The sequence below is a fragment of the Platalea leucorodia genome (genome assembly GCF_965183815.1).
Source record: "Platalea leucorodia genome assembly, chromosome: 2".
NCBI lineage: Eukaryota > Metazoa > Chordata > Aves > Pelecaniformes > Threskiornithidae > Platalea > Platalea leucorodia.
The window spans coordinates 23,905,960-23,925,489 of NC_138824.1; the positions used below are offsets into that span (position 1 = coordinate 23,905,960).

Genomic DNA, 19,530 nt, shown 5'->3' on the forward strand with positions numbered 1-19,530 from the left:
GAGCTGAAACAAGGTATAAAATACCTCTAGTTGGAAGAAGTCTTTGAGAAGTAGAGTTGCTGGGTCTCCAATGAGAGGCAAAGCCTTCATGTTCCCAGGGTCCCCCAATCCTCTGCAGCGAAACTGTGGATGTCTACATGCAGCCACTGCGGGCTGCTGGCACACCCACGCACAGTCCCAGCAGAGCAACGTGACCGAAAAAACATGAAACCATTCCCGTCACTGAGGAGCAGAAGCGCAATAGCTTTATTCCCACCTTGGCTGTAACTACCACCACCAGATATGAAGGGAATCTGCTGAACAGACTCAATCTAAGTGGGTTCATTTTTTTGCATAATAGGGTTTCTGGTGCCAAACGCTCAACAGCTCCCTTTGGGAGGCTGCAATTTGGTTTTGTTTCTGGACAGCTCGAGAGCAAGGAGCATGCCCTGGAGAACCATGTACCAGCAGGGTCCTGCACAGAGCAACGGGGTACTCCTGGCACTGGGGACCTGAGTGCAAGTGCCAGGATAACCCATGTCTGGCTGGGCTCTGTGCATACACAGGAGAAAGGCAGAGACAGGGAGACTGGCAGAAGGTAGATGCGATCCCTCCTGTCACTCCATGCTCACACTCATCGCTGGTTGCTGGTGGCCGTGCTACCGCTGGAGCTTGTTAGCTGGTCCCAAATCTCTTCTTCCCCTTTGTCTGGGCAGCATCCAATCATCCCCAGAAATGCTGTGGTCTCAAACCGTGTGGGTGCACCTAGCTGCATCCTCTGTGAACAAAATACCCAAATCTTTTCTCTTGCCATCGCCTGGAGAGCTCCTGCATCTTCCCCCCCTTCCCTGTGCATCCCACTGCCTACCATCGTCTCAGTTATCTAACGAGCCCTAGTTGCTGTGCAACCACAATATACCTAAGCCTTCCGACCTCCTGTAGGTTATACAACCAAATACTTGGTTTATTTGCTTGATTACAGCAACATGCCATGATGGCAATTTCTTTTTTTCCTTGCCTTACTGGGTGACTTGCTGTGTGCGACTTATAGACCCATCGTGTACACTTCTGGTGATCTGTGTTAAGAAACCAAACAGGCTCAGGTGGAAAGAAAGGTTGCTGAAGAAGATCCGTCTTAGAAAAGAGACCAAAGGAGCTTGTACAGTCTAACAAAGCACAAGGTGTTGCTTTATATGATGATTCTAATACAGTCAGGCATGTAGGATAAATACCAGTGAGTAGGAACTATTTGTTAGAAGATGACATTAGCACAAGATCAGATGGATATAAATCAGGCGTGAACTTATTTAGAGTGGAAACTAGTAGAAAGTTTCCAAATCATCTGTGAGAACACAAAACATCTGGATATGCCACAGAGCTGGAAAAGGCCTCCTGGGTCACTGGCTGCGGCAGGCTCCACTCCATCTTAAAACTGATTAGTTTTTCATTTGTTCCTTTGTTTTAAAATAGGTTTCCTGCTCTTCTCCCATCCACATCCGTATTGCATACCTGGGGGAGTGCTTTTCCCTCTCCTCACCAATGATCTCCCTTGCCCGGAGCGGGTGGGCAGGCAGGGACGCAGCCCCGCATGCCGTCCTGCCCCGCCACTGCCTGACCTCCTCCTCCAGCATCTCCCCGCCGAGGCTGTTTGCTCTCACACACTTCGCTTGGGGTTGCGTCTTGCAAAAGCACAGCTGCCTTGGCGGGTGAAGGAGGCGAGCGCGGACGGGGCGCCAAGCATTTGCTTAAACTGGGCAGGTTCCCAGTTTAAATAAATCTAAATTCCCAGGATCTAGAGCGGGAGGCTGACCCGGCAGTGCCGCCGCCGGCGTGCTGCTGGCAGCCCCACCAGCCGAGGGGCCGGCCGCCTGCCCTGCTCCCCTGAGCTGAGGCATGGGGATCCATCAGGCAGGGGAGGAGCACATGAATCACAGCTCTCAGCTCCTCGGCGAGGGGGAAGGAGCCCAGTCCCCCAGCACCATGGTAGAAATGTCTAATTAGATACAACAGAGGGATAGATATGCATACTCGGGGACCTTTCTACTAAGCATAAATTAAGGAAAGCCAAATATTTATTTTAAATGGCTGTGCCATATGCTGATGAAAAGCTAATCTGCACAGAAAAAAGCACACTGTAAATAAACTCCCCAGAAGCACCTCACATTCACTGAGCTTCATCTTTCTGAGCAAACTAACAAGAAGAAAATAAAATCAAGAGCATCCATTATAGACTCCCTTCCATAAGAAATTCAGGCAAGCTTAGGATGACATGGGCCAGTGCTTTTCAAACTATCATCTGCAGCCCCCCAGAGCAGCACAGGCTATTTGTTAAGGGCCTGCAGAAGGTATTTAGGAAAAACGAACTTGCTGAGTTTAATTGACAATACAGGGATCTTTGGCCTCCGTAGAAAAAATGCTAGGGGGCTGCAAATCAAAAGCAACTGAAAAACACTATTGTATGCTTTAGCATCAGGCACTGGGAGTCGGAGGGGCAGTTTTGTCTCCTCCAGTGACCCCAGGACCTTGGGTGAGTGACTTCATTCCACCTCTCTCCTCATCCCTCTACCACCTCAAGTCCCCATCAGCATTTGCAGCATCTCTTCTCGTGCACCCGAACGGTACCCAGCACAGCAGAGCCCCAGGACCCTACAGAAACACATCACTATTAATTAACATCCCCTTATTCTTCTAGCCCTCCAAAAACACTCTGGCCTCAGCACATCCCAAAGTTTGAAGACATTTCCAGATGGGAAGCAAGCTATTAGGAAGTCAAATTTGATTACATAAAAGGCAGTTTTTGTAGTGGCTGTAACAAGCCGGCCCTGGAGATTGGCATGTTTTTAAGCAGCAAGGCTGGGCGGCGAAACCTGTCGGCAGCCCGTGCAGTTGGCTTCCTTTGTTCACCGAGCCACTTCCACCCCCTTACATACGTTCTCCTCACTGGCAAAGATGCAAAGAGCACCATTTTTATCAACATGTATATTGCAGTGTTGTCAGCAGCTCCTTAAGGTTATTCCTTTCTTCTTCTCCATTATATTTATAAACCCTGTGCAGAGTTGCTATGGTTTCTGTTACCGCCAGTCCAATTGGTATTCAGTGCAGTTCCTCTCACCTTCACCATTTGGGTGACCTTTACTTCACAAGGAAGATCTCACGCCATCAGCCTGTTCAATTAGATGTCACACAACACGCTGTGCAAGAACACCAACCGCTAAGCAGAAGAGGGCTCTGTGGAACCAATTCATCTGCAAAGGCTGTCTGAGAGACGGATAAACAATGGTAATTATTTCAAAACAAATTGGAACCAGAAAGCGCAACCCAGCAGTGTAACTGCTAGACAAAAAGGAAAGCCACAAAAAGAAGAAATTTCAGCTCCCAGCGTCTTGGGTACTCCGGTATCTTCCTCCAGGCAAATATTTTTCTACCTTTCTTGCTCTCTAAAGTCAAGTTCAAAAAACTCTTACTTTCAAGACAGTTTCTTTTACATCAGTTGAACAACTTACGCAAGGGACTGCTCACGAATGGGAGCAACACAGTTGTAATCTGGTAGTAACAACTTCTCTTTGCCAAACTAATATTCTAAATATTATATTTAAGTGCCTTGCTGCCAGCCAAGCAGGATGCATGATGCTTTCCTCCAAAAGCAAGCGTGCTGGGAATGCGCTCAGCAGCTTCATGTACCAACCAGATCATGGGGTCCCCGAAACCCTAGCCCAGACACTGAACAAAAAACCCGTGGCTTCTCCCTAACTCAGAGAAAAATGTTCCTACTACAACAAAGGAGTCACAAACACACAAAAGCCAGAAAATTGAGCTTGGACATGGTACGACCCTAACTCTGCCCACACAGTAGGAATGGGAACATCCCCACACTTTGCCTCCTCATAACAAAGCCAGAACTTTCCTTGTGGCAACTCCTTGGCTGTCGAGGTAAGTGTTCTTGCACTGGGCATCCAGGCTAGCCAAGACATCTCATCCCATACCCTTTTAGTGCTTGTTGGGGCCTTCTAAAGAAGAGGAAAATGGCCTGGATCTTTCCAAGACACCTAGGTGCCGACATGTGCGGGAGCATGGCGCTTTAGCTGATCAAAAGACAGCTCTGTATTGCACAAAAGGAGCTCCTCTATTATAGCTACTGAACAACCGTATAGGCATTAAGTGGGTCAGAAGAACAGGTCACAGCCAGCCTACAAAACCAGGCTGGCTTAGAAAGCAGAGAGGGTCAAATGCCCCTGTGCTGCGGGAGGTGGGAACATCACTTGCCGCTGCAGCTCTGTTAGCTATGGTTCGTGGGGAAGTCGGGCTCTGAAACAAGGGTGGCTGAGGCATCCGCAGCCGCGGCCAAGCTTTTGCACAGCGCTCTCGTGAAACACTTAACGCGAGCAGGGAAAAGGACTGGGTGCCACATTCCCTGAACTGAAGCATCTCTCTGCCTTTGCCATCACCAGCGTGGGTGGCGTTACGCAGTCTGCGTTATTCCATCAGAGGGCTGCCGAGAGGACCCCTGCCCGGCGCGGCGGCGGCCTGCGGCGGCGGCGTGGCTCGGCGGGCGGCTGGCACGGAGCGGGCCCCGCTGCCGCCACGGTGCTGACACCCACTTACAGCGGCGTGTTGCTCTGCTATCCCAGCCTCCCTGCTCGCTCCCCGGTAGCACTTCCACCGGTTCATGTTCTTATCTGCCACTACAGATCCGAGAAAATTGTCAGTCCATGAACTGATTCAGGGTAGTTTATTCCAAAAACAGACAAAAAAATTTTCACTATTTCCTCTGCTGCTTCCGCATCCCTGTGCCTGGACCGTACAGCTCAGTCTTTGCTCGCTTGATGGAGGACTTCTTTACAGCACACAGGCTCTTTCATCTTTAGCATGATCACAAGAAGTCAGTGCACCTTTGCTGTTTCGCAGTCTCTTTTAAACTGGGGTGAGCTGAACTTTCTATGCAAAGATTTGACCTCTCCTGAAATCCCTTGATCAGCAATTTCCCTTGCTCGCTCTTTCATGCTTGAGGCATTATGAAACACTGGAAACTACACATACTTTCATAAGGAAGTTAGTGAGAAAATTCAAATAATCAACTCAGTCCCAAGAGACTAGGGGTCTCTTTCCAAGTTTGAAAGCTCTTTGCTAACAGAAGTTTTGCTCTTGAAAGTCGTCTGGTTAGCAGGCAGCTGATGATATAGCTTCTCTGGAGCCTGATTATACTTCCAGCCCAGGGGCAAGTAATAAAAAGCCTGCCCGGCTCTGTGAGGTCTGAATCAGGTGCTAACACTGAACATCTGCTGGGGCCTCTGCTCTCCTCTCCCCCACCCTCCTTCCACGCACGGGGCATTGGAGCGCTCCCCATGTTATAGCTTGTGGCAACGAAAGGCCAGTTTAAGGGGGGAAGCATTGCTGACAGTGTTATCCAAAAAACCCAGGCTCTGCTTTAACTGCTCTTCGTCCAGGGCTTTGGTGAATCCAACACCACCGTGCATGCTGAAAAAATCTGCATTGTGTGGCAGCCTGTGGAAACACTTACCAGCAAAGCACTCACAGCCCAACCCGAGCGAGAGACAGACTCTACAAGTACGTTTATTACTTCATACAACCAGATTGCTTATTGTACAAAAATTAACAGTGCCACCCAAGAGGGCCTTCACAAATGTTTAGAAAGAGACACGTAAACACAGCTTTAAAACATGTTTTTTATGTAATTTAGGTAGAAACTGCTGAAGCACCATATATTGTGTGCGTATATATACACATACACACATGTGTGCGCGTAGCTCCATACAGACACAGACCGAACAAATTGTCGCAGCAGGCTGTGATGCGCTCGTACGTCGCGCTCTGAGGGACCCAACATTCCCCCGGCGGGACACAAACTGGACTTACGTGGAGCCGTAAGCTCATCCTTAGGGCCTCGAGTAGCTGCCGCTGTTGGCCCAGCCTTCCTTCCCTGGTTGCTCCTTGCTGCACCCCGCCGCTGGCTCCCCTCCTGAGTTAATAACCCGATCGCCAAGCCCACCTAGGTGAGTGCACCAGAGTGACCTGGTAAAGACGTAAGGGTCAGCATACAGGGTCAGACCCCCATCCTGACAAGTCTCAGCAGGGAAGGGAGAGTCTCTGTCGTGTGGGGTGACTGATCTAGCGGGGCCCAATGTGTAATGCTGGGGCACAACCATCGTACATATAAACATCTACAGCCTGGAAACTTTCACTTTTCTCTTCTGCAGCAGTAAAGGATGAATGGACCTGTACAGGGAAAACGTATTTGGGCTAGAAATCATGACCTTTAGAGAAAAAGACCACAGCACCTGAATAATTCCTACTAGAGGGAATGCCCAGTACAGTGAATTTTGCTTAACATCCAAGAGGGAAGTTTAATGCCTTAAGGTAAAAGATTCATCAAAGAGCTAAGGAATGACATTTTTGCTAAATGCTTTTATCAACAGGAACGGCACTGCTGCTTGCAATATGAAACTGAGAAAACTGGTACTCAGACCTTTCTAAGCAGCAACGGCTGAATCCCAGCACTGCTCTTAGGAAGCTGAACAGGGTAAGTTATTGGCATTCATGTCTATTCCCTTCTAGATCTTGCTTGTGTAGACTAAGCTCCTTGGGCAGCAATGGCCTCACTAGTGAGGGACCCTGAAGCGCTAATCTGGCATTGGCCACAAAAGATTCGCGTAGCTTTACTAATTTCTACTGCAGTAAAACAAACAAACAAACAAAAGAGTAAGGCCTGCAGCCTACAGCTTTTGTAAGGAAGAAATGACAGACTGTAGCAGTTTTCAAAGCTTTCTCTATTCTATAAAGTCCAGTTATTCCCTGGGAGCAAGAGACTAGCCCTAGTAGGAATTTATCCAAAAATTACAAAGAGCCAACACGGCTTCTACTTGTTCACCTTCCAATGCAGAGAGAACTGTTCCTTTTAGCCTGACAGCCGCAGGTACGGTGAATCCCAAGGGCTCTACTGTGCAGTTAGTGCAAACCTGTCAGGAAAGAAGCAACTGGAGCTTTTATTCTCCCTGTAGGTAAAGAGGGTAAAAGCTGATATTCTTCCTGCACTAACCTCCCTGTCCAGGAGTATAACAGGGCCCAACTCTAGCCAGCGGAGATGCTCTGTCCTTCGAAAGATATCAAGAGCAGCTGTATCTCAACCAGTCTGGGAGCCCTAGAAGGTATTTTTCTGGAGTGCCACGTGGAAACACACTTCTAAAGCCCCAACTGAGTTTCATGTCAAATGCGAGACTGATCGAACCTCCATGGTGTTCCTCCATGCAAATTGGGACAGCCCTTTAAAATGACAGGATCAATCCGAGATGTGATCTTCACATACAAAGAAAGGGAAAAAAAAAAAAAAAAGGAATACTGACAGACAAAACAGCAATGGTAGAACTGCTTTAAAAGTCACTCACATAATCAGATAGATGCTGCAGAGCTGTCATGCACGTATCCTGACAGTCCTTGCTATTGAACAGTAGACACGCTTGAGTAGCATTCGCCTTAGTGGTTCACATGTCATGGCCCAAGAGACCAGTATGCTGAATTACTGACATTATCGGGAACTTCCAAGAATGAGCAAGAAGGAGGAAATAAGGATATATTCCCATTCAAGAGGAGGTGTTATCTGTTTCTTACTCCACTTTGCCACATATGGCTATACCACTAGGAGTCTCAGCAGAGAGCTTAAGGGCAGAATACCTACCAAACTGCACAGCAACTCACATCCACCAAGACACTTTGGGCCTAGCTCACAAAATCACCAAAAATTTGAGAGCTTGCATATTCCTCTAAGTTTAACCTCTCCTTCTCATTCCTACCATGGGAAACGTTCATACATCAGACTCGCAGCCCAAGTCTGTGAAAAGCTTCTATAGTCAGCATGACAGTCATATTCTGGAGAGAGGATTTCTCATGCTAGGGTTTATAACACAACCCTTCTCAATCCTGCACTTGTACGTGGGAAGAAACAGATAAGACCATAAATGAGATGGTACAGATTATTTTCCCCTAAATCAATAACATTTATACATTTTTAAGAAATCTTCATTAAAAAACAATTAAGCATGAACAGTTCTATAACATAAACAGGTGCAAATTCCATTGCCTGTTAAAGCTAGGAAAGAGTTCATGTCTAATCAGTGGAAGTCCACAGCTACGTGTTTTAAGGACAGCCTTGTGTTTTACAGTCAGCCTTGATATTAGTGTCTTCACTGTATTAAACTCTTGGTACTTAAATAATAATAATATCTAGACAGCACAGACAAAGTATAGGATAATACATAAGCATAAAAGTGCAAGATGTAACTTAAGTCAAAGTGTCTACTGGTCAAACTGGTACAAACTATGTTCAGAGATCAAGCATAAACCGGACTAAGAGCAATCAAGGCCCTTTTCTTTTCCTCTCATTTCCATCAGAAGTCGGCACAGGTAACATCAACCCAGTCTGAAGTGACATCAATTCCAAATGGGTGTACATGAGAGGAGAGCCGAGCCCACGTCTTGATGGAAAACTGATCCTTGTTTCCTCTGTCTAATGCCAATTAATCCAGAAGCTTTGCTCTGAATATCCGAGCAGAGGGAGAGACAACAGTAACTTCAATGCCACATTCAAGGTAGGCAGAGTCAGCAGCTCAACAGAAATGTAGCGCTTAAGAGCAGGGGGTACAGCGAGCCCTCGTTAGCTCCTCCGGAGTCACATCCCCCAGCTGATATTATTGATTCCAGCCATGAAAGATGCCTATGAGGAGGTTAAGTAACACTGCTCTTCATTGGAAAAGTAAAAATATTATCCTCACAAGTATAATTTTCCCCTTCCTGTTTGTCTTATTTTACTGTTTCAGAGATAAAATATCTTTCACAATATCAGCTCATTATTGTGTTCATTCCCTTTAAAGGCAAATGGAGTTTAAAAGATCTTGTCACCAGAAGGGGGTGGGATGGGGGCAGAGGCAGACCTTTTATTAAACCTTTAAAAAGATTTCTAACTCATTTTCCAAATGAAAACAACAAAAGCCTTAACACTCTAGCAAAGGAGAGCCGTCACTGAGATTAAGCAGATCCAAACTCCACCATCCATTTTTCATACTTCTCCAGGTCTGCAGCAGAAACAGATTTGGAGATCTTCTTCAGAGCCAGCTCAAAGTCCCCCTTGGTAACCGGCATCTGAAGCTCCTCTTTAGAAAGTGCACGGATCTCTTCTGGAGTTAAGCCGTTAATACGTCGTCTCATTGCCATTAAAGAGGCATCCCTGAAATACAGGACAATGTATGGGAGCTAATCACTAGCAGCATGTGCCGTAAGCCTACGAATTTTGATTGTATTCTCTTGCTAGAAACCACTGGCAGAAACACTTAAGAGAGCATTTATTTACCATAGAAGATGCGGTTCACATCTTTCTTAGCTTCCACGTTCCCAGATCACTACATTAATTCAACATAAAGAATGCATTGGCACCAAAACCCATTTAAGCATATGGTAAATGTGCACAGATAATTAAAACTATAAAACTGAAAACCTTTTACAATGATTCATAGAGATGAAATTTTACAACTTCAGTGCAGGAAAAGGCAGGGTAGGAGACAAACTGAACTCAAAGACTTTTTTTTTTTTTAAAAGTAGTCTGGATTTTGCACCCCTATCCCCTTAGATTTCAACCTTCTCCCCAGCGTGTAGCCCAAAAGGACAGTCAGCAAGTGTTCAGAGCGCAGCCCAGCTCTGTTGCCTGCTCACACATAGCACCCAAATCTGTAAAGGGCAGAGCAGGAGGCATCAGACACTAGCGCCACATGGCCCTGCAGGGCTGAGGCCACTGGTGCCCATGGCTCCTCATGCTCTACCTGCTCCACGACTCCTCTCCAGCTCGGATGCTGCCAGCGTGGCCCACTGGCATGGAGAACACCGCTCATTTCTCACACCACAGCCCACATGCAGTCTGAAATTACATTTTCTCTTTCCCCAGGTTCTTCCCAGCAAGGGATAACACAGGCCTCAGGGAGAAAAGGTAATTTTACTATTGCACTGCATGACACACACCAAGTTTTCAAAACCATGGAGTCATTTCACAATTTCAGCAAAGCAGCAGGGGAAGAAAAAAAAGTCCCAAGCCATGTTCTTAAAGGATCAGTTTCTCTTGGCAGGGATCCTAACATTGTAAGGGACGTAGACCTCCTACCGATAAGTTTTTCCAAATACCTACCCTCCACCAGAAAAGCCTCATTTGTCAGAAAATGAAACAAATTGTGGGAACAGAAGGGAAATAAATTCAATACTAATGCTATAAACTATCTGTGTCACCCTTGCACCTAAGAAGATTCAGGCAGAAACCAAGACTGTGCTGCACTGGGGGCTGTCCAAACACAGAAGCCCCAAAGATGTATTCTGTGAAAGGTTCCTTTGCATCACAATATTCTAGCTCAAACTCACGGGATTTAAAAAAAAAAAAAAAAAACCAAAAACAAAACAACACAAACCTGTTTTGCACTACATTAACAAATATTCAGTAAATGCAGACAATGGAAACATGGGATCTGCTTAGACAATTTTTTTCTCTTCAGAGCCAGGAAAAAACTTAACCACATCTCATACAAAGACTCCATGGTCTTTAGACTGCTCCACATGACAGCAATGCATGGTTCCAGTAAATAGATTTGGGCCTCAAACAGAGTCACTGTTAGCATGGCTTCAGCTATAGTGGGTATTGCCTCTTATCACATAATGTAAATGATGACTTTCCATGCAGCTTTACTTGCAAATTAAGGGGGATGAGATACCTGCAAACATTAGTGATGTCAGCACCAGAATAGCCTTCAATCTTCTCAGCAATTTCTTCAAGGCTGATATCAGGATCCAGTTCTACTTCCCGAAGATTAATCTTAAGTAGTTCTGCTCTGCCTTTTGCTACAACATAAAAATACTTGTTTGAAGACTTGCAAGAGTAACATTAAAAAAAGAAATAAACCCAACTTAGTTTTTCAGTGAAAAGTACAAACAAAAGGGTTTAATATAAGGAAAGAGACAGAACAAAACATAGTAAAGTGCAAATACAGTAAAGTATATGGTTAAAAGTAGTATATTAAAACAGCATACCCTTGAGACATTTTCGAAAGTCATACGTCATTAAAAATGTCTGTTATGTCTCAGGTGACAAAGCATTTGGTCACATACTACCCAAGGGCACAAAAGCACAGTCCTACAAATGTCTGCTTCTTTTCACATCCCTTCAGATTCACTCACTGTTCAAGTATTTGATTGCATATTATTCACAAAGTTTCATTAGAACCACAATGAGGATTCTATTAACAGAGCTTCAGACAGAACAAACCCCTTAACAATAGGCTGAACTTTAAGCATATGTTTAAGCACTTTACTCAGTTGGGACCCAAGAAAGCTGCTGAAGCCTGATAGCCTCAGTGTTACTCTGCAGAACGGCGGTAAAGAAGCGGACGAATGCTTTCCTGGCTTTTACTGGAGAGAAAAACATACCAGCTCACCACCTCTATTTCCACAGTGACCAATTTTTATGACCTAGAAAAAAGGACAAGCACAACAGAAGAAAGACTAGGAAAAGCTAAAAGTCTTAAGGAGATGTCCACACTTACGTTTTATTTATCGATGTCCCTAATTAAAAAAAAGGGGGGAGGGGAAATATGAAAGAAATTAGAAAGCTTGTCTAAAGCTGCTGGTTTTCTGTGCTTTGCAGAACTGTCAAGAATATAGTTATCAATCACATACAACTGGCACTAGCTATAAAATGGGGATTTATTATTTAGAGCACAACGTACATACGGCATACTTGCAGAGAGCGTCCTGTATCAGAGAACATTATTCTACTCTTTGCTATGAGGCTAAGCAAGTCCTTGCAGTATTTTGAAAATGAAACACGGTAGAATATATACTTGCATCAAATTCCACAATATACAGGTGTACATATGACGTATCATATCACGTCACTTTTTCAATTAAGATGCCTGACCACATCAAATCACACAGCACAGTTATAAATGCATCATTTAGACTTGCCCAAAACAGCTCAGCATTCTTATTTACAGAACAGATGCAACAGAACCCAAGATTGGTGTAGTGGGTTGACCCTGGCTGGATGCCAGGTGCCCACCAAAGCCACTCTGTGACTCCCCTCCTCAGCTGGACAGGGGAGAGAAAACGTAATGAAAGGCTCGTGGGTTGAGATAAAGGGCAGGGAGAGATCATTCACCAATTACCATCACGGGCAGAATAGACTCGACTTGGGGAAATTAATTTAATCTATTGCCAATCAAATCAGAGTAGGGTAATGAGAAAATAAAACCCAAATCTTAAAAACACCTTCCCCTCATCCCTCCCTTCTTCCTGGGTTCAACCTCACTCCCGATTTTCTCTACCTCCTCCCTGCCAGTGGCACAGGGGGATGGGGAATGGGGGTTGCGGTCAGTTCATCACACGTTGTCTCTGCCGCTCCTTCCTCCTCAGGGGGAGGACTCCACTCTCTTCCCCTGCTCCAGCGTGGGGTCCCTCCCATGGGAGACAGTCCTCCATGAAATTCCCTATTGTGAATCCTTCCCACTGGCTGCAGTTCTTCACAAACTGCTCCAGCAAGGGTCTCTTCCACAGGGTGCAGTCCTTCAGGAGCAGACTGCTCCAGCGTGGGTCCCCCACGGGGTCACAAGTCCTGCCAGCAAACCTGCTCCAGTGTGGGCTCCTCTCTCCATGGGTCCACAGGTCCTGCCAGGAGCCTGCTCCAGTGCAGGCTCCCCATGGGGTCACAGCCTCCTTCAAGCATCCACCTGCTCCAGCATGGGGTCCTCCACAGGCTGCAGGTGGATCTCTGCTCCACCGTGGACCTCCATGGGCTGCAGGGGGACAGCCTGTCTCACCATGGTCTTCACCAGGGGCTGCACGGGAATCTTTGCTCTGGCACCTGGAGCACCTCCTCCCCCTCCTTCTTCACTGGCCTTGGTGTCTGCAGGGTTGTTCCTCTCATATTCTGACTCATCTCTCTGGCTGCAGTTGCGCAGGCTTTTTTTTTCCCCCTTCTTAAATATGTTACCCCAGAGGCGCTACCACCATCGCTGACGGGCTCGGCCTTGGCCAGTGGCAGGTCCATCTTGGAGCTGGATGGCATTGGCTCTATCAGACGTGGGGGAAGCTTCTAGCAGCTTCTCACAGAAGCCACCCCTGTAGCCCCCTGCTACCAAAACCTTGCCACAGAAACCCAGTACAATTGGAAATAAAACTGGAGCACATCTTGCATGTTGTCCAGGGTGTAATACGTGGTGTCAAAAAACAATCTGGTTTAATTAGAAACAAGAGCAAGAGCCAATAGGATTTTAAACTAATTGGTCATAAAGACAGGCATCCTGTTAGGAGCTGTTATCACCTGTAAGCTGCAAAGACAAGCTGTAGAACTATTAAGTGTCCTTATACCTGCTAAACTCAATCACAACTGCTGTCACCATGAACACGCATCTTGTTATCTTGAGTGCTCATGCAGGGAGATGAGGCATCCACTGTACCAAGAAGAAACGAAGCTATGCAAACTTCAAGTGATAGGAATCTCAAAATTAATAGGACAGGTGAATGACAGCTAGGAAAGACAATACAAGCCGAGATATCTTAGGGCACGAAAGCAATCAGCCTGCTGCATTCTGAGTGACTCGAAGCACAGTCATAAAGGCGAGCAAGCAGTGATTTACAATGAACTAAGCCTGTAAGTGAAAATTCGTGGATCCACTTCTTTGCATTTGTCTGCAAGGGCACGGAGTGCAGTTGCAATATTTCTGAACATGTTCAAAGGCTGCCTTTGATGATCACTCAAGGACTGACTGTTAAACATTTAAAATAATTCCAGGCTCATTAAAACTAACTCTCTTTCAAAATGTAAAAACCCATCAATGGGCTTGCAATGAAATGCCACAGCTCTTTGTTTTTACGCCCCCAAGCAAGTAGTATTTTTTTTTCCTTTCTCTCACTCTCTTTAAAAATAAAGCGACCCAGCCAAATGATTAACCCCTGAATTTCACTGCTCATCACAAAAACATCAAGATTCCTCCCAAACCCAACAGCTGTGCAGTAGTTCTAAGCTCATCTTACAAAGGCCATTTTAAAGGAAAATGCTTGTAGCAAACATACCTGTGGGCAAAGGTATATAAATCCTCTTCTCCAGTCTACGTCGGAGAGCTTCATCGATATCCCAGGGAAAATTTGTAGCTGCTAATACCATAACCATCTTGGAAGGGTCATCATTTTCCAGAGCACCACCTACCCCTGCAAGCACAACAGTTTAGAGCAATTTCACTCCACAGCTCTTACTGATTGAGATGCTTGCTAAGAAACACTGCACAAATATTGCAGAAATCTGGACAACGCTAAGCAACAGCTCCAGGTAGTCCTAGTGCTGCTTTCCAAACTTCCCATAGCTTAGGTGTGACAAGACCATCATTGTCACAGAGAGGGGGACAGTTCATTCTTTTGCTGAGCCAGGGGAGGGCTTTCTTTGACAGTGCTAATAACAGTCGTATGTGTGTATAGCCCTGCTAGTGCCACCAAAAGTACTATCTCTGTCAAATCTGGCTATAGAAGAAATAGGCCACTCCTTGGCCTCCCAAATGAGGACTGCAAAGAAATTATCACTTTGGGGCAAAAAGTTGCCTACCCTGAGTTTACCACAATGAACCTGCATATTTGAGGACATTATAAATAGCAAGAACAACTGGAATACAAAGGTGGTTATCAAACCACTACACCATACAGTAGTTCTCAGATGGTCATCGTTATGTGCACCTGCACAGAACAGGTACTAAATCTGACTAAAAGGGTACTACTAGCTGCCACCACAGAATACAGCAAAATCAGATCTGACAATGGGGCCCCCGAGCTGGAGACTCTAGCAAAGGGGAGAAATTTGTTTCAATTGCATCAAAATTAAAGACCTATATTAAACTGCACAAATCTCCATTATCTGCTTCTCCTCGAGTCTGTGTCTCTTAAATATGAATTTTCAACTTACCATCAAAATGGCCATTTTAGAAAAAAATAAAGCAGAACAGCCTTTTCAGTCATCTGCCTTCGAATACTCAAAAAATACACTACTCTCAAATTCTGCCTTATTTTTCCCCCACCCATAAAGCCAGGTTTTCAAGATTGCTCAAGTTCTTCTGTTCCCACCTGTAAAGAAACAGCACCCAAGCCCCAAACACAGATCTAAACACTTGTTACCGTCCATTTGCACCAGCAGCTCTGACTTGACTCTGCGACTCGCCTCGTGTTCATCAGACGTGCCTCTGCGGCTGCAGATCGAATCTATCTCATCAATGAAGATGGTTGTTGGAGCATAAAACCTTGCCTTTATTCAAATGAAAACATCACTATTAAGGCTGCAGCAGCAAGCACAGGCCCGCATCAGACCATGACCCAGTCCCACTAGACATTACATACATAACTTCCCTGCCTGTCACAAGGAAATAATTCAAGATCTTGATTTACAAACTGTTTGGCATATGGTTAAGTTTAAATTGTACTCCTGAAGTCAGGGGTCTTTCCCCAGCAACTAGTCTTGCAAAGGGCAAAAAGGAATACAATCAAAATACAGTCAGTGTTTCCATGTCCAGGTTTTTCTGCGGTGAAGGAAAAGCCCAGGGGACGGAAGGCAGCTCTGCCTGTCTTAACAGAGACAGGTTTTAACTGAGAGTATGGCAGAAGTGCAGCGAGGATCCCAAAGAGGTGAATGACCCTTTAGCACAGGTCCACATGGGCACGTCCTTCACATAGCCCGCATGATGGACCGCACCCAAAACTTCACTGAGAGGCTTGTGTCCATCATTCAGAACAGAAACAGAACTAAAACATGTATTGCTTCTAGAATCACAGTTCCCAATCCCTTCGAATTTCAAATCTACTTCCTATGGGCTTATCCCATAACCGCGTAAGAACTGCATTTCTGTCAAAGTCACAACTCCATGGCTAGCCTGGAAAACGCTATCCTAAACATAGGTGATGAACCATTTCCTTCTTAATCCTCAACGACATATCAGAAAAGGAAAGAAACACAGAGACTTCACTTTTCTATCTGTTTGAGGGGACGTCAGTGCAATGAACTCCATGCTTCCAACATGCTACTAGAGGGGCAGGAAACCAAGGGAAATCTCCCTTCTCACCTTAGTGATCCCCAGATCACATCACTGAGGACATACCATTTCAAACAAGAGGCGGACCAGCTTCTCAGACTCGCCCCGGTATTTAGACGTCAGGGTAGAGGAAGACACATTGAAGAATGTTGTTCCACATTCTGTAGCAACAGCTTTGGCTAGCATTGTTTTGCCAGTGCCAGGAGGACCAACCATCAGCACACCCTGAAAGGTGAAAACAAAGGTAATGAACAAGAAATAAAGAATTTTTGCAATCAGTACTCTACACTACATCTCAATATGATCCAAAATCTGTATTTTAATTGTTTAATAACATAATTGCCATCAGTGGAAAACAAAGGACAAGAATCCTGCTTTTGAGAACGGTGTGGAAGTGCTCTGGGATTTATTTTTCTTACCACTCCACTGGAGTATGAATCACAAAAGCCAGTAACTGTTGCTGCACCTATCACCTGGGAATCTGACAACAGATTTACAGCCTTGCTCTGAATCAGACAGAGCCTGGACTTGAACTTAGGCCTTTCCCAACTCACGAGGGGCTGCACATGCAGATGAAGAGAGCGAATTCTTCATTTTGGAAGAAAGGCCCCTTCACAAAGAAAGCTTCATAGAAACCAAAATACTTTTGCAGAAAGTTGTGTTCCCTCAGTAGAGCATTTTTCCGTAGCAAAACATTTTGCCAAAAAATCCTGATGATGTGTATGTATGAATCTGGTTGATTTTTACATTTAAGTATGAACGAGAGCATTCACTGAAAACAAAGGTTTGTCATACTGTTTAATCTCTGCGTCTCAGTACTTCTATGGCCATACTACTACATCTTAGCAATTCCTGCATGAAACACCATCCTCACCACACTGTTGGATGGCAGAAGGGCACTGCTATTTCTGTTTCACAGATAAGCAACTGTGGCTCATGTGGACTACTGCTCAGTCCCACAAAGAGCCTAATATGAACCGCAGTGATTATTCAAAGAGCTTTAAACTAGAAAACTGAACTAAAATTGTTAAGTGCCAGGTTGGCACCCACATCGTCAGACTGTCTTTCTATCTGTGGTCTATCTGAAAGAGACAGTACGGAGCACACATCTCTGCAGCTCAGCACATTTACCCATCATTATGTAAGCAGGTTTTTAACGAGACACACAGTGCTCTCAGGACCCATGTTAAGATTGTAGCACTGAGACTGGTTAATCACTCTTGATAATACTTCTAAGTACAGTTATCTTTACAGATAGTCTTTCCAAGCCTTTCAGCAGCAGTGCTGGAGAGGGACAACACACTGTCCATCCCTGTACAGCACTAGAATAAGGCACTGTGATTTTGAGCATGGCACTATGAAAATGTAGTGCTCAAGGACCTTCGGTTTTTTTCCTTCTCAACCGCAAGATCTTATTACATGCTAACAAGAGTTTCCTAAAGTAAAGTTGTACTGTGTTGCAAGGGTAATCAAATTAGCTAGAATTAGAATTGCACATCATAATGTGCTTTGCAATTAATAACTTACATAAAACGCCACAGCAATAAAATATCTGTTAAATGCAAGCCACACGGCAAATTAGATTTCATCTGTTCCTCACAAAAATTTACTTCAAAAAGCACAAAGAATGACATGGAAGAGATCTATAAAAACAAATCAACCGGGAATGCAATTATTCAAAAATGTACTATTCAGAAGCAATAGCCTCTGCGTACTCCATTTTTCATTAACTCTTAATACCTTTACTGCCATTTAACACTTAGCTAATGCAAGCTCAACATATATTCATTGGTAAATTAAGTTAGAAACATTCACACTCCATCCGTACAGCTAACAGTCCAATGTCACTCCTCAGGCTGCCCAAGGTTTCCTAAGCTCCAGAGCAGCAAGCATAAAAAGTAAATGGACTCTTTTTCTCCCCATGAACATTCAGACATATACTGTGATTTGAGTTGCTGCATAGTCATACTGATATTATAAGAATATTGCAAGTACAACCCTGGAGTAACTGGGTGAAAATTACTCGGCCTGTGATATGCAGGTCAGAGATGACTTACTGTTCTCTCTGAATTTCAAATGTGTTTTATTCAATATTTTAAAACAAGCTTCACCTCAATTCAAATCACACTTGACTCCTGTGTTTGACAAACTGTGTTTACTGCAGGACCTGGTGATACAAGAGACTAACGTCATTTTTTGGATGTTGCTTTGGTCCTCCATTATTATGGAAGGTCAAATTTTGGCTTCAGCTACACATGCCGCCCACTGCCGAAATGGAAGCCCATCGCTTTGCACCTCCTGTGTGACTATTACAGTGAGCGTTACCTAGCACATGATACTGGTGGCATTATATATGTGCATAACACAGGTGCAAAGCAGCCACACCAGGTGTAAAGCCAGGGGAAAGCCAAGCTCTCTGGGGATAAAGACGATAAAAAAAAAGAACAAACTTGAGTTCTCAGCAAAACAAAATGTGCATGGTTTCAAACAGAAACATATAGGATCAAATTGCTCTTTCTCTCTGCAAACTAGGAGGCTGCCACTTACTCACTAGTTAAAATCCTTGACAAACACAAAGACTTCTTTATTCTTCCTCTAAGGCTCTGTTAATCCAAAGTATTCCAATAAGAAGCTGAAATGCACCGCAGGGAGTAAGTGTTCTGATGAAATCACTGCAGGGTTACTTCTTGTTGTTGTAACAATCACTAGCAGAGCAGTGGGAAGCACAGCGAGCAACCCGGCCTTCTTGGCACAAAACAGTTTGGAGAAAAAGAAAGACCAAGCCTGTGGACACTCAGAAACCCGTGGCTGCAAATACACAGCACCTGTGTTGAATCAGGGAAGACAGCTGGCTCCTTCATACAAGGCACCGTCCTCTGAATACAGCCACAAACTGTGAGGGCTGCCTTAGGAATTGTTCTCAGGAGAGTCTGAACATCCAAAAACAGATTTGGCTGCCTTTTCCCTGAATTATTGTCCTGAATGCCTAGGCTCAACAAATGCCTGCTGCTACACTGATTATTGCAAGAAACAGTCTTCCCTTCAAAACTTCTCATCCTTGTAGCACAGTCAGAGGTCAACAGTAGGGAAAATACATGCTGTTCTGTGTGAAAAATAATTCAGAAGAGTTACAGCTTCACAAGTCACCAGGGAAAAGGCTAACAATGAAGACTCTTCATGGACTCGTCAGAAATCAATTTGCATTTCAGACTGAGGAGAGGAAATAATCTTAGAATTTTTTTCCATGTCTACAACCGCCTAGTTTTCAGAGGCGACACTGCTCAGTAGGAAAAGATAATCTTACGCAAAGAGATGGAGACTGTAACTCTTTAAAAGACCAGGCTGTTGGTTTTTTATCCACTGCCACAATACTTGGAGACAGGGCCAGTGGCACTCTTCATGTTCCCTGCAGTCTGCTGAGATACCTGCCTTAAAGACAGATGGC

General features: G+C 44.9%; 1 protein-coding gene across 1 annotated transcript in view; it reads right to left on the bottom strand.

Annotated features, from left to right (window-relative positions):
• Positions 1–5,757: 5,757 nt before the first annotated feature.
• KATNAL1 (katanin catalytic subunit A1 like 1) overlaps positions 5,758–19,530 on the bottom strand; it is a 41,088-nt gene continuing 27,315 nt past the window's right edge. The window contains exons 7-11 of the mRNA XM_082304976.1: positions 16,152–16,310; positions 15,178–15,304; positions 14,092–14,226; positions 10,737–10,863; positions 5,758–9,214 (exon numbers count right to left, since the gene is read on the bottom strand). Coding sequence (XP_082161102.1) covers positions 9,016–9,214; positions 10,737–10,863; positions 14,092–14,226; positions 15,178–15,304; positions 16,152–16,310 — 747 coding nt within the window. The 3' untranslated portion in view covers positions 5,758–9,015. The remainder of the gene's footprint in view (positions 9,215–10,736; positions 10,864–14,091; positions 14,227–15,177; positions 15,305–16,151; positions 16,311–19,530) is intronic.